This window comes from Melozone crissalis, unplaced genomic scaffold (genome assembly GCF_028551555.1).
Source record: "Melozone crissalis strain CALT ecotype California unplaced genomic scaffold, PUWL_Pcris_2 ptg000018l_1, whole genome shotgun sequence".
Lineage (NCBI taxonomy): Eukaryota > Metazoa > Chordata > Aves > Passeriformes > Passerellidae > Melozone > Melozone crissalis.
Genome location: NW_026535796.1, coordinates 36,357,513 through 36,372,885, shown reverse-complemented (window position 1 = coordinate 36,372,885; position 15,373 = coordinate 36,357,513). Strand labels below are relative to the sequence as shown.

Below are 15,373 nucleotides of genomic sequence, written 5' to 3'. Positions count from 1 at the left end.
TGCATGCATTGCAATGTCACAGAACCAGATCCCAGAGGAAGGCTCCTTTACTTTTGCACAGTATATTCAGTTCAGAACAGTTAATAACTTTTAAGCATTGGTTTTTGAATCTCCAAATCCCATTAACCATACTTTGGTTGTCAAATGCATACTGAGTGCTATACTCAAATAAAGCCAATAACTGATCAGAACAGACCATAACCCATCTGCTCTTCAATACTGGAGCCAGATCCAAGAGAACCACATTTCCATGACAATTTTCTCAGCACCACTCATCAGACATTGTCACTGCGTTGTTAGCAAACAACTTACTACAAGATGATGGATTCTAGAGACAATACAACCAGATATGCAGAGTAAACACCATGGGTAGCTTTTGAATTCATATACGGCAATAGTCTCTCTTTATTTATTATGGATTTTTTTTTCCGAGATTTCTTCTCGTGTCCTGGGTCACCCCCCACATCATTCCACTCCACTCTTCCCTCCCTCACCCAAAGTAACCAAAGAAACCAAACAAAAAGCAACCCAAGAAACAAAACAAAATCAAACCAAAAAACCAACAATCTCCAAACTCATTTATTCCCCTCCTCCAATCTCGAAAAGTTATGTGTATGCTGGACACGGCCAGATCAGTTTGTTCAATACATCTTTGTTGTTTAATAATGTTTATATTTTTTCTTTTTCCTTCCTTTTTTTTTTTTTTTTTTTAAATAAGTAAACTGAAAAATTATTGATACAGTCAGGGATCACGAACATTGTTAAAGACTCACTTGGAGATATGAAACAAGTAAGCCATGAAGTCTTCTACCTTTGCAGAAAGTTCAGCGGAGGAGGAGATTTGGAGATGTCCAAGTTCACTAACAGAGCAGAGCTGTGCGCGCCATCTCCAGAACGCTAAGTGTGCTTTATAATACATTAGGGCAAAGTTTGCTGACTCCAAGTGAGGACTTAGACATTAACAGTCACTGCTGAAATTTTTTCCCAATACTTTTTCCCACAAACGATATCTCCCAATCATCTCGTTCGCTGCAATGGTTCTGATATCTCAGTTAAATCTCATTAAGTATTTCTATATTTATATATAAATAATTATTCTTTTTTACACATAATACTCTTTGTCCTTGTTTTTCTGCTTCTTGTGGCCGCTCTTTGAGCTCTGCTGCTTCTCCTTCACGAGCGTGCCGTTGCTCTGGGCTGAGTTGCTGATGTAGTTCCGCGTCTCGTCCACCTGATAGGACCCCTCGTCCCTGTTCCTGTACTTGTACATGGCGTACAGGAGGATGAGGATGCAGAGGGCGGCAGCAGCCACAATGCCGACGACCATCCCCGTTGTGCTGCTCGACTCACGGACCACCTCTGAGGCCCCCGGAACCCGTCTGATTCCCGGCTCCGTGGGGTTTGCTGTGGGCACATTACGGAACATGGGGGAAGTGATTAGCGGGCTCTTCAGCTTTGTGCTGTCTAGCTCATAGGCAGTGGGCAACGGAAGCAAGACTATGTCAGGCTGGGGTTTGAGCTCACGGTTATTCATTTTGCCAGCTGGCAATTTGGGAATCATCACAGTCGAGGACGAAGCTGTGGAGCGGATCAGCTCAGGGGACAAAGACGTGGTAGTAGTCCTACCAGTTTCGGAGACTTTGTTAGGTCTAAAGTCCTTGGATTCCCACTTGGGTGCGTGTGCTTTGTAGCCACCTTCGAAGATTGAAGTGGAAAGACTCTTATCTGTTACCAAGGAGAAGGTGGTGTAAAAATCTTCATCATCAGTAGGGGGTAGGTTAGAGTCAAAGGTTTCCCCTGAGCCATACCCAGATATCACCAAGCCATCATCATCACAACCATCGCTGCCTTGGTCCGACAAGCAAGGTAACCCCGCCTCAGAGGTCATGGACAGGGAATCTTTGGTGGTCTCAATAATGGTGAGGAGGGGGCGAAAGGTAGGGGGAAGTGTAATGAAAGGTGCACGAGTAGCAATAGGAGGAATATCTAAAGGGTCTTCTACAAGTAGAGGGATAACTAATTCACCTCCTGGGATGGAAAAGAGAAAAAAAAAAGATTAGTACATTTTAATGACACAATGCACCATTTTCAGTTCACTTAAGGGTGAGAGAGGATCTGGGCATTATGAAAAGGTGTCAGGGATCAGCTTTCTCTCTCTCTAGCTACACTACCTACATACTTTTTTGGGGCTGCCTTTCATTGTTCCCTCCCACCCTGCTCGGGCATCGGTAAAGTGAATGCTCCATTTCCTACCTATGCTAGATATGTACAGTGAAATACCCTGAATTTTTACAGATCCAAACTTTTTTATTTTTGGAGATACTCTCAAGTGACTCTGTGGTCATCAATTTTTGGTAGTGATTTTTTTCAAGCATTTGGTTAGAAGACTATTTTAATTAATTACTTTAGACTGCCATAGACCAATGTTCTCCTAGCTTTATTTTCCACCATTCATCTTGCCAGTTTTTCCTCTTCTGATTATTTTCATTTAAAATAACAGTGGTATTTCTTCTCTGTCATTCTGATATGCTCACCCTCTGTAGCAGTATGTAAGTCCTTTCCCTAAGGTGTTTTCCATTCATCCATTTCTTCCTGATTATTGTCTGGCTTTTAAATTGTGGGAAGGTTCATGAGCATGAAGGATGGAATAAGAACCAAGTACTTACTGGGTCCATGAAGGTACAGAGTTCTACTCAATATGTTCATTTCTTTTTAATCTTTCTTTAGCATTCTGTTTGACACTAGGAATGTCCCTTTCCTTGCATCTTTTGGGGCTACTAGTGCCATGCTATCTTCATCTTCCATTCTTCTTGATATTCATTCACTATAATTTGATTAAAAATTAAGATAGATTTTATAGTGATTGACAAAAAAAGTGAATAAGGACTTTGATGAACCAAATTAGCACTTGAGCCCAGGACTGCACTGCAGAAATTGTCTTCACACCTACTGTTACTTGTTCTTGACAGGCACACAGTTGCAATCAGTTCTACTGATTTCTAACATGATGTTTACCTGCCTACAGAGGGCTGAAAACAAGGTGGACTTATGGTCTCCTCTTCAAGCAGAACAATAAAGCTATAGATGTAACATTTGTACCTTACAACAATATAAGCTGCAAATGAAACAAGAAAATCAGTGTATCAGTTCTGTGATTTGGATTCTGAGCAGCAATATTGCTACTTTTAAGGTAATAGCCTTCTGTTGTCTCTATATCATAATGTGACTGCACCTCTATTTTTGAGTATATGGTAGTTAAAACTCCAGTGTTTTATATTGTGGAAAAAAAAAAGTGTGGAATCTTATTAATTTATCTAATTCCTCTACCTCTGTTTATATAGTCTTCTGTTGACATACAGGTCATCAACAATTTTTTTTTAGAGTGAATTATATTGATTTTGAAAGTTTGTGTATAGATTTTCATTTGGGTAATTTTTCTTTGCCTAGCCATGTAAGTAAGCAGCTTAAAATATAAATTGAATTGTTCAGCTAACATAATGAGAATCACCTAGATCTGTTAAAAGGAGTACAACTCAGTAAGTATTCCTAATGCATAGGAAATTTTGATTTATACTCACCATTGCTTAAGGGGAATGTTCAAAAGGAATTGTAGTTTCTAAATAAATACTTCTGAGTTTTAGTTATGTATTAATAACTGCTAATGAACAGTTTGGCATTGCTACAATGCTGAATTCATCAAGGTCAAAAGTTCTACTCTCTCAAAGTCTACCCTATATATTATATGCACTTGTTTCCCATTGAATTCTGCCAGTAATGTCTATGGAATGTCTATAAGGAATATTGTCTAAAATCAAAATACCTTCTAAATGTATTTGGAGAGCAAATAATTTGAACAAATTACACATGGGAGATAAAATATACTGAAAAAGGTACTTAACAGTTTGATTAAATCTGGATAGCTGAAATAGCAATATGGCTTATTCTTTTCCTTAATGGGAAACTAAGTGGTGACACAGTTTAATCAATTGAAACAGTCAGAATTCTCTCAGAGGTACCAGGGTTGAAATTACACCAAAATAAGAAATGTGGTACTTTGCATACTTTCATGCAAAGCTAGTTTTAAGTTAAGATACAAAGGGACAATTTGAACATGTTGTTTAGTTTTCTGAGCTTCCTCAGTATGTTCATATATCTCTTTTGTTACTGCAGAGAGACTGAAAAAATAAGTATCAATGTCTCTAAACTACATGCTTTCAAAAAAATTATGTAAAAAAGCCTACAGTGGAGTCTGCCAAATGGCTGCACTGCATTTTGTGCTCACGCATCTGAGCTGTCTTCTGAGCAATGCAGAAACTAGAGCATATAATATGATTTATATATGTCCAGAAGGCCTATCCATGGCTTGAGTAGAGCATCTATAATCTATGCAAACAGGTGGTCTCAGAATGAACTCGGAGTATGCCTTGGGGGAAAGATCATCTGTGAGCCTGGCAAAAAAATGTATAAAAATAACAGAATTTAAGTGAGGATTGCAACAAATGGCATAAGTCTGGAATTTAAGTTCCAGAAAGTCAGGGATAGATAGTGTTTCTTTAAACAGTTTTTAAGATCAGTGTTTTACTGTTCAATTGCAATACTCATCTGTGATTTGCATTCATCATCTGTGACACTCAACTGGAAAAAAAAAATTTTGTCAGCTTTTAATTGCTCATCTGGAGCCTTGAAGTGCCTTTGTTCTTAAAAGCTATTATACTGGCCTACAGCATCAGTATATAGTTGATCTGCTACCCATTGGAGCAATATTTTGGGTAGCTTTCATCCAAAAAGAAGTTATTTTGGTCCTCCTAATGATTAATTTCCTGGAAGGAATCAGACATTTTTTATATTTAATATGTATTTATCCTTTTTCCCATTTAATATGTATTTATCCTTTTTCCCCAATAACGTTTGCATTCAAAAGTAGGTCATAGTTATATAGGTTTTGTTGCTATTGAGGACTTGAGATAATGATCAAAACTACTGGAATTATAAAAATGAATGCAGCTGTCTTGAAATATGAAGTAAAGTTGATAGACTTGCTATGATAACTCAGGTTTTACATAAGTGATGGAGAAAATAACGGAGATTTTCAATGCCAGCAAGTCTGGTGGATGGAAGGCAATAAGACAGAGTCAGGACTAAGTTTTACAAAGCTTTCATCTCTCAATGTAAGTGAGGAGAGAAATAACTTTCATACCAGGAGCAGTGGATTAACTTTGATTCAATTATTTAATCTCATCACTAGTTTTTATTCCAAATTGTCCAATGATTCACACTATGGTTACTTGCATACTCAAGAAATAGAGACTGTTTAAGGTTCTTCCTTAGGAGTCACTTCTCCATCAAGGAGTTAATTTGTTACATTTACCTTTGTGGTGGATCAGATAGATGAAAAGGTTGTAATTATGTTTTGATTTTTAATTTTTTAATTGTCCATAATAGAAGAAACTGAGGCCAAAAAAGGCTGTGTGACAGTAAATCAGAAAAAGCACTTTAGGTATCAAATCTGGCTTCTCTTTTATTGCATTTTTAGGCATCTATGCAAACCTCACAGCAAACTTGAAGCTGTAAGTTTAACAGGATGCAAGCACAATGAATACTTCCTGGGGTATGTGATTTATAGGGGAATAAAAACATCCTTAAAAATGACATGATAAAAATGCCACTCAGTCTAAGAAAATGTGTTATTTAAGGATAACAGGGAATGTAAATCCTGAAAAGTTCCCAGGAAGGTGTGAGAAATATGATCACCAATATCTGTGGAGCAATTGCAGACTTTCATATCATCCCTGCAAGCACCTCTGTAAGTGGTACGACTTTTCTGCAGGTAAGAGACATGAGAGGGAGTCTGATGACCAGCAGATTGAGTGTGTGTGTAGGGGAATCATCTTTCACAGAAGAATGGCTGAGGGTGCAGGAAGCTGCCTGGAGCCAGTTGTCCTTTGATGGCGGAGTAGTGATGCCTCTTGCCCAGGCCCCACGTCAGATTAAAGGTGAAGACTGAAAGATTTTAAAAACTAAAACTTGGTTGTCAAGAATATCTTATGCAGGATTTGGATCCTGAATGGTTTGCTGTAGAAGGCAAATGTTTTACAGATTTAGGCCTCTAGAAAGAGCTAGAGGAGCCCTTGAAAAACAATGACAATTTTGAAGAGAAATATGTTTGAGAGAGGTCTTATGTATGTCAAATTTTCTTTTCTCCTCACGGTGTCTTTTCAACTGCAAAATTAATGCTTTGCAGCCTTGAATAAAACTTACAGGTTCAATTTCCAAATTGCTCTATTCTATGAAAGAAAAAAGCAAGGCTGCAACCCTGTTTGGGCCATGGCTTTCAAACAAATATTCATGTAAGACTTAGATTCTGCTTGGGAATGATATAGGCTGTTTCCTGGTAGTTATAGGTTTCTTTCTCCCTTTTTTTTTTTTTTTTTTTTTTTTTTTCCTGTTGGCTGTTAAGCAGCTGTTAAAAGTGTGTGCTTTGAATTCAGGGTTACTTTAGCAATCTAAAGATTTCACAAGGATTTTCCAGATTTATTTTTCACCTACTTTGTGCTTTCTCCCCTAAGCAGGGAATAGATGTATCTTGAACAGAAATATGTGTTTTAAAAAGCTGCTCTTGAAAACACAATGCCACAGAACTAAACAAAAGAGGAACAAATAAAATCATTTCCTTGGCAGTGACATAGATGCAAAACTCATCCACAGTGTAGACAAAAAAAACCCCAACCCCAAAAAACTTAACACCAAACCAGAAGGAGCTCTGAGAGAACTGAAGTCTGTGAGGTGGGAAATCTCATACCAAAGCGCCCAGTGGTTTGCTCGGCCTTCTCATTCCAGAGAGTGTGCATATATTAATTAAAAATTAGCCTTTTAATGTAACACATATACTGCTTTCATGGAGTTGTTCTTTTCTTTAAACTACCAAGAGCACTGGGGGTATAAAAGGTCTACTTAAGCCTTGGAGCTGCCCTGCTTTTTGCTTTGAGTGTATTTATAGATATATAATTCATACCTCTGGAGCTGAGCTCTAGTCAGAGTCCTCTGCCACTGGAAAAGACGGAGTGTTTAAAATTTAATAGAAGCCTTATGAACTGTGAGGATGGTGTGGGCAAGCCAGGAATGCAGAGGGCACCAAAAATTCGATAAATAAAACAACATGAAAAACTGTGGCAGCTGGTGGTTTTCATCTTTAGAGCTACAACTACTTCAGTGGAGTTTCAGGCATCAGACTGATAAAGGACAAAAGGCACACAAAAAGGAAGCCTGAAAGATTCATCTTCTGTTGCTGATGATAAGGAATACAGCTTATAGTCTCTCTTTTCCAGCTGCAACTGAGGAGCTTTAAATTGTCATCCATAAAGGCTGCACAATTCATCCATTCCTGCAGGTACTTGAAATTCTGCATCCAAAGTTTGCAATTTTCATTCTATTCTTTTGATGTTCCTCTGAAGTCTGACTCCATTTTTAATATGGAATACTTGCCAGAGAACTAATTCCTTACCTTTCCCCTGCCCTGTATCAACACGATAATTTCTTATTAAAAGACTGAGTTCATAAATTTCAGTCTAATGGTATTTAGTTAATTCTGCTTTGAGTCCTCTGAGGATAAAAAGAGGAAATTATTCAGAATATAGTCTCTGATTGAAAGGAATGATGATGCTAACACAAAACCCAGTATATGAACATTCTCAATATTTTCTACTCTTGCAGTCTGAATTAATTGCAATTGACAGAGAGTAGTAGAGAGAAAAAACAAGATTTCCACAATGGCAAACTGCAACTCTTTATCTCAGATATCTCCTTTTAATTTCAGACACTATATGGTCCTCAAAGTCATCTGATAAAACTAGATTTCTGGTGGAGTTTGTTGAAAAGCATTTCCTATGCCCCTCCCTCCAACTATATTAAAAGTCATCAGTAAATGCAGTGTTTCCCAACAGATGGTTCATGAGCAACATGAAGGTACAGAGTTTGAGAGGTCATGAATCCCAAGTGAATGTTGGGCTGTCTGTTACTGATGTAAATTATTGCTCACCTTTGTGCAGTTTTAGTGAAACAGAACCTTCCAGAGAGGTCCTGACATCATGTCTAGAAGCAAAATTCTAGAGCAAAACCAAGAATTTTGGTGCCCAGACACTGAGCTTCTCTGAACCAATTGAGGCACGTCCTCCTCTATCTCCCACCATTATTTTAAACTTTTATGATTACCTGGTGACAGCTTCCTATTCAGTATAATTATTTGTTGTGTTTTCAGTACCAGTTGTCCCAGGGACTTGATGGTTGAACCTAATATACCTGCTGAGCACAGCATTACTATGCAGAAATGGTGAAAACATATATACTTATAAAGATGTACAGCTTTCTCCTATTTTAGTCGCTGCTTTTTGAAGAAACTAATGGAAACTTCTTTTGAAGTAAGGAAATTTTAGAGGTTCAGGATCTGTCTGCATAACTTCCAGACGATGCTATCAAGTCTGATACTAATAGTAATATGGTGGGTGCACTAACCTGGTAAGAGTACACTTGAGAGTATCATTTGGACTGGACATAAGACATAATCAGCAATGAAAAAATTCAATAGAAATAAAATACTTTCATGGGAATAAAGTAGGAATGGTGTAGAGCTGCAATAGGAAAACCCGGAGAACTACCAAAATGCTAAAGAAGCCCCATAAATTTTGACATGAAGGCTACACCAGCAGGTTAAATACAATTTAAGTAACATGAAAAGAAGTAATGTTACTGGTGATTCGTATGGGGAAAGGGAAAGAAAGCTTCTAGAGGGGGACTGAGAAAGAACAGAACCAAATTGCCTCACACTCCTTCACCCCGTCTTATGCACAATACACTATGGCAATCGACAATATACAAAGAGCACATAACATAAAGGCAACTACAAACTGATTAAAAAATAAATAAACTTATATGTATTTTCATAAAGCAAAACCATACACTAGAAAATAAAAACGCCACAGCAACAAGGTCAGAAAAGGAAAAACAGAACAAGTAATTCACTTTATCAGCAAAAGAAAGATCAAAACCTATGTGAACTGAAAAAAACTTATGAAAATCAAAAACATTATTTCCTTTAAAAAAAGGTAACCAAAAATACATAAAAATATTTAGAAAGCATACCACATTGATTTCATAACAGTCAACTTACATCAACAAATTGCCCGCATGTTTTTTGGCATGAAAGGAAAAATTTACAAAAGAAAGTTGTGTAAGAATGCTCTTGGACAAGTAGCATTGCCACATTCTTGTAACTTGCCTTTTTTTGCTGTTGTTTCTTAAAAACTTTTTTAGCAAAATGTTTATTATTTCTTTTTAAATATATTTGTTTTACAACAAAGGGCGATACAGGGAGGCAACAACACATACATCCACACCACATAACATGAAAAGAAAAAAATCTTGCACCTTAACAAATTTGAACTTTTTTTTTCTGCTGTTTTTGGTTGTATTTTTTAATCTTATGTAAAGTTGTTAGCATATTGCAGTTGAAAAATCCTGTACAATTTATTGAATTTACTTTTGCTTGTTTGCATATCTACATATAATGTTTTTTGAAAAGCAAAGTTTGTTGCTTTTTTGCCTTTTTGGTCAATTTGATATATATTTTTTTAAACATTTTCTTTTTTTCTATAATTTTTGTGTGTGTGTGTTTTAAGGAATGGATGACTGCACATAAAATTTTAACAATGCTAAAGAAAGGGGTGGTGAAGGGAAACTTATGGGAAGAAAAAATGCTTAGGGTGGATGGAGTGGGAGTGTAAAAATCTATGAGTGTACTACACAGGAGATGAAGATGATGGGAGTGAATGTGTAAGTCAGTTGCCATGTCCATGTAAGGGCGGTACGGAGTGATCTAGCAGCATTAGAGCTTCTGGCTGTAAGGAAGGGATGGGCAATATACAAAAACAAATGAGCATATTCATGCCCATCAACAAAAAGAAAGAACAGAACTCTAACATTGACAATCTCACAAACCCTAAGCTGCAACTTCTTCAACATGCAAGTTACAAAAAATTAATAATTATAGTATTAATATTTACATTTTCATTAAATGTTCTCAAATTATAAAAACAGTTAAGACTTTTCCCTACTAAAATAGCAGTAAAAGTACACAAACTAATAATAATAATAATAGTAATAATAATAATAATAACCAGAGAGTAAAACAAAAAAAGGAAACTAGTTTTATGCATTGGAATTAGAACAACTTCATCTGTAGCTACCCACAGCCTTCTTGTTCTTTTCTGAAGTCCATCAAATTGACAGTGTATTCTCAGTAATTTGAGGCAATTGTTTCTTGTGTACATCAAATGTACTGTTTCAAATGTAAAGATCATGTTTGCACACCCCTTCCCCACTGTCAAATTAGACTGCTTTCATATTCAGATTCCCTGGAGCTCAAAAATACAGCTGTAGGATTCTGCCAGTGAAGTAGTTCCTTATTTAAAGACAGAAATAGAGGGAAAAAATTGCAGAAAACAATTCATAACTCTTTTGTTTTGTTTGTTTTTTTTTCATTATTAGATTGAAACAAACCAAATCTAAGATAGAAATTCAACCATTGAAAAGAAATACATCAAAACAGAACTATGAAGAGATATACTAAAAAAAAAAGCAAAAGATGAAATAGAGAGTTCTCTTTGTTCCCAGGAAGAAGGGAGATAAGAACAATTGCTGGACTTTGAAATTTTATTTTTAAAGAAAATATTATTCCACACACTTCCAAAGATGGACAAACCAGATGCACACATTGAAAGGAACAGACAAAGCAGTCTAGGGACACTTTCATAATTTGAAATTTTTAAAAAAAATAATAGGATTCTCTTTCCTTCCATCCCCCTCCCATTCAAATATGTTTTCAATTGTCGGCCAAAAACCCCACCACCCTTGAGTGTTGCTTTTTTTTTTAATACATCTTTTTTTTTATCACTTATTTTTAAAATAAACATGGAGAGGAAAAAAAAAGGACGTGCAGTCTGGATGTACGTCATAAATAGACATAGAAAAAGATAGAAGAAATTGGCTGAGATTGACAAATGGGTTATATAATAGCTTAATTTTACTGTAGGATGTTAATAATAATGCATGCTTAAAGTAAGTTGCATTTAGGGAAAGTAGAAAAACAGAAGAGCAAGCAAGGGTTTGGGGGCGGGCAGGCAGAAGGGAAGGTGCGGACAAGGGGTGTACCATCCATGCCCCTCCAGAAAGGGCAAAGCACATTCCAGCAGGATCTCTGCATTTCTGGGGGATTTCAGAAGGGCAAAAGGGTGAGGAGAAATTATAAGCTATGCTAGGATAGACTTTTCACCCTGACTATGACCTATTTGAATCCGTCCAAAACACCAAACTCCATCCCTTGTTCTGACTCCAAGGCACACCTGAAATCAATGGCATATTTTTCTGCCTAGTGGCAGAAAATGCTGCACTAGCATTAAGACAGAGACTACTTTCTCCTATGCTACAGAAGTATTAAAAGTTCAAGGAGCTATTACTAATTGGTTCTTTCCTGAAACAGTATTCCAGACACTATATGTCCTAGAGGGGTCCTCAGCTTTCTCTGAATTCCTTGATGACACATATGATATCTGCGTTTTTCTTGTGTAAAGATCCTCTCTTAGATATCAGAGTCCTTCCAAGAAGGAACTCAGGACCCCTGGCAAACAAACTGTTTTGTTTGGTGTTTTAAAAGACAATAAAATTATATATAAAGCTCTGGACCCTGCCTAAGAGAAATCTCTCCAGCAGGTGGGAAAATCTGGCTGTAAGCACTGCAGACACCTTAGCTTTCCATCAGGAATGTCAGTAAGATCCTTCCATGAGCCATCATAACGTCATGCTACCACCAATCAGTTGAAGTGGGAGCGCTCTGGAGATTGAATTTCTGGGAATAATGGGGATTTCCTCCCTGTGGATGTGGCCAGGGGTATTTCTGTGCAGGTATGATAACAAACAGGTAAGATGTTCTGGTACTTATAAATGTGAGGAGCAATAGCCCCTCTAAAGCTACTGACAGATCAGTGTTAGTTCTGGGGAACATTAAATAAGTATAAACCTCACAAAAATTAAATAGCCTGGGTTGGTTTTAGATGTATTACTGAAAAGTGTCCAATTCTGAGAGGAGTTATATAAGAGCTCTACTTCAGAAGTGATGAGGTTGCACTGACTAACAGCACAGTGCAGCTGTAGCTGGAATGTACCATGCCTATGCTGGGAGGCTACAGTGGACCTGTCTCCTACATCCCTTTGGTAAACATGTTAGGAAGGGAAGAGGTCACACCACAGAAGAGGAAACCTGGTCAGGGTAATCCCAGGGACAAAACATGCAGGTTACAGGAAGCAAAACACTGGTCTACATAGGAAAATTTGGGGATTCATTTATGGATCAGAAAAAAATTGGTTAGGAATATGAAAAAAATTTACAGAAGCGAGGCCTTTTCAGACCTCAGTGGAGATTTTTGTTTGGCAAGGTTACAAGGCTAGTGTCCCTGGACATCACTCCCCACCAGGATTCCGAGCCTCTGGTTTAATTGTACTTAGGGAGTTTCACAAAGAGGCATTTAAGCTTTGAATTTTAATCAGTATTTGTCATGACTTGCAGCTGGATTTTCAGAGCAGTGAAATATCCCCCTTCAGCACATTAGAATTGAGTGCCTTCTCTTTGATGCAAAACAGACTGTAAGGCATGAGTCTGGTTGCCAACTGTGCAGTCCATGTCAGGCATCTCCAGAAAATACTTCTGCCCTATTTGACGATAAACTTCTAACTCATTGCGTGAGGGTCTGGAAAAGCCTTTTACTGCCTGCCAGATCAAAAGAGAGAACTACAACTGGAGCCAGAGACACTTCAAGAGATGACAAGATTTTGTAAAGGAAATCTTGATGTTAGCCTTAGAAGAGAATTTGAAGGGTGCTAACCAGTTTTTTATTTGGTCAATACAGAGGTGCTTGAATAGAAGTAGAGTTCTTTGGAAAATTTGGGTCCAACAAGTTCTGTTGAGGCTGGCAAAACATTCTTCAGTATTTAAAAAAATTCTGGCAGTTAATAATAAAAATTAGACGTCCTAATTTGAAAATTGGATCCTAATTGTATCCACATGAAATTACAAGATGCTATTTTATTACTGAACACTTAGCAAATTATTCTTCAGAAAAACAAAGACTAAAAAGCATCACTAGTGCAGCTTATTTTTTTTTTTAGTTTTCAAAAACTTAAAGTACATCAAATGACTGGGAGTATAAACATCTGTATTATCAAAACTTACAAGTTTCTTGCTTGAAGGATTGAGCTGATAGCCAGTGTTTTAAAATGAAAAAATCCATATATCAACAGGGAAACAATTATATAAAAAGCCCCTTTTACAGTGGCTACAATGATAAAGTTTTATTATACTACTTTTTGTTTTCAAGTTGCATTTTAAGGGGAATAAGAAAAGTAAGGTAATGCACATTTCTCTGTGTGTGTGTGTGTGTTTGTGTTAAAAAGCAATATGAAAAATGGATGTTACATTAGGATCTAGGGCTGCACTGCAGTACCCAGATTCATGCTAACCTCTGGAACTGTCTTTTACCACTCTAGTCACAGAATCACAGAACAGGCAGAGTTGGAAGGGATCCACTAAGATTATCCAAGTCCAACTCGTGGCCCTGCACAGCACCATCCATCCCCAAGATGAGTCCCACCCTGCACCTGGGAGTATTGCGTAAACACTTGAACTCTGTCAGGCTGGTGCTGTGACCGCTTCCCTGGGGAGCCTGTGCCAGTGCCCAGCCACCCTCTGGGTGAAGAACCTTCTTCTAATATCCAGCCAAAACCTCCCCTAACACAACTTCATGTCCCTGCTCTCCATTAAAGCTGATCATTTCTCTCCTCCCTAAGACACTGAATCCCAAATTATTTGAGTTCTATCCACTGCAACACAACTCTGGTTCTTCCTGCTTGTACTAGCTCCCAAAACAACCTGTTCATTCTTGCATGCTTTTAACCTTTCATAGTGTTTTTCAACCATCCAGCCAAACGAATGCTTAGCATACCACAAGTAACAAATAGCTTATAGATTAATAGGATTAAATATTAAGTTTCAATGCAAAACCTCTTCCTACACCCAACTCAGAATAAAAATCTGTTCCTGTGATTCCCATCAGCTATCTGCACTAACTTAATCTGCAAGCCAAGTGTATTGAATTAGCTGGTCCACTACAAAACACAGAGATAGGAAAAGCATAAGAATATAAATTAGTTATATCACTTCTCTTACACCAGCTGTTTGTACTTGTAAAAAGCTCTCTCATTCTAAGCCCATGGGCACATCTGAAGCTTAGAAATAAAAAAGCAATCCATAGTAAGAATATCTATATGAAAATGACTGGCAAAGTCCCACATGCTGTTCTGTTTGGGTTTTTGTTAATTAGTGGGGCTTCTTTATAGCAATGAGCAAAAAAACTATCATCAGAAATGAAAGCACATTTATAGCTCTGAGAGCTAAGGAAATCATAGGGCTAAACTACCACAGCAGTAAAGAATTTTTCAGGTGTTTGCCATAAGCTTATTATCTTTTCACAGTCCTTCAAATCAAAGAGTATTTGATGCTTCCAGTGCTAAGCAGCCCAACCAGTATCACTGGCCTGAAAGCATTCTGCCCATGCAGCTCTAAACTGTCTCTTTCTCCAGGGAGCAAGATCTGCTGTGATGTTTTTTGAAAGACTGAAGATTGATATTTGTAGTCAGCCCAGCTATGGCTTTTTTTTTTAAAATGTAAAGCCAAACTTATTTAATCCTAGAAGTCAGTTAAATGGAAAGAAGTGCTTCTGAAGGGATTTTGCAACCAAAACCCAGACTGTCATACTGACAAACTCAGCAGCAGAGTGACATCCAATAATTTGAGTGGGAGCAGGAATTGTTTACTGTCTTTGGTCTACACATACATAGCAAAAGTTCTGCATATTTATGCAATACTAAAATGTAAATAATTTTCTGCTAATTCACAAATATAGAGCAGCAAGGCTATATTAGTGTCTCCTCCTTTCCTCAATATACAGCTATGAAGAGGACAGGTAAAAATACATGTCATCAGGTTGTCCAAATGCTAGTAAATACTTCATGACTTCTGCGTATCTTCTCAGTAGTAGCATCCTCAGAAGTCACATCATGTTGGACAGGTTGGATCAATGGGCTGAGATAAAACTACAAGGTTCAATAAGGCCAAGAGCTGGATTCTGCACTTGGGTCACAACAACCCCAGGCAGTGCTAAAGGACAGAAGGTGGCTGGAAAGCTGCCCAGCAGAAAAGGACCTGAGGGTTGCTGGTCAACAGCTGCTGAACATGAGCCAGTGTGTGCCCAGGTGGGCAAGAGGGCCTGTG

The 15,373-nt window shown here is 37.6% G+C and overlaps 1 protein-coding gene across 22 annotated transcripts in view; it reads right to left on the bottom strand.

Moving 5' to 3' along the window:
* Window positions 1-221: 221 nt before the first annotated feature.
* Window positions 222-15,373, bottom strand: part of NRXN3 (neurexin 3) — an 869,162-nt gene continuing 854,010 nt past the window's right edge. For 10 of the 22 annotated variants that reach the window (XM_054275713.1, XM_054275714.1, XM_054275717.1 and 7 more), the window contains one exon: window positions 222-1,404. In XM_054275713.1, the coding sequence (XP_054131688.1) occupies window positions 1,103-1,404 (302 nt within the window). In that variant the 3' untranslated portion in view covers window positions 222-1,102. Of the gene's footprint in view, window positions 2,029-9,163; window positions 9,891-15,373 lie in introns of all 22 variants that reach the window. The other 12 variants (XM_054275709.1, XM_054275708.1, XM_054275715.1 and 9 more) reach the window with 3 other exon arrangements.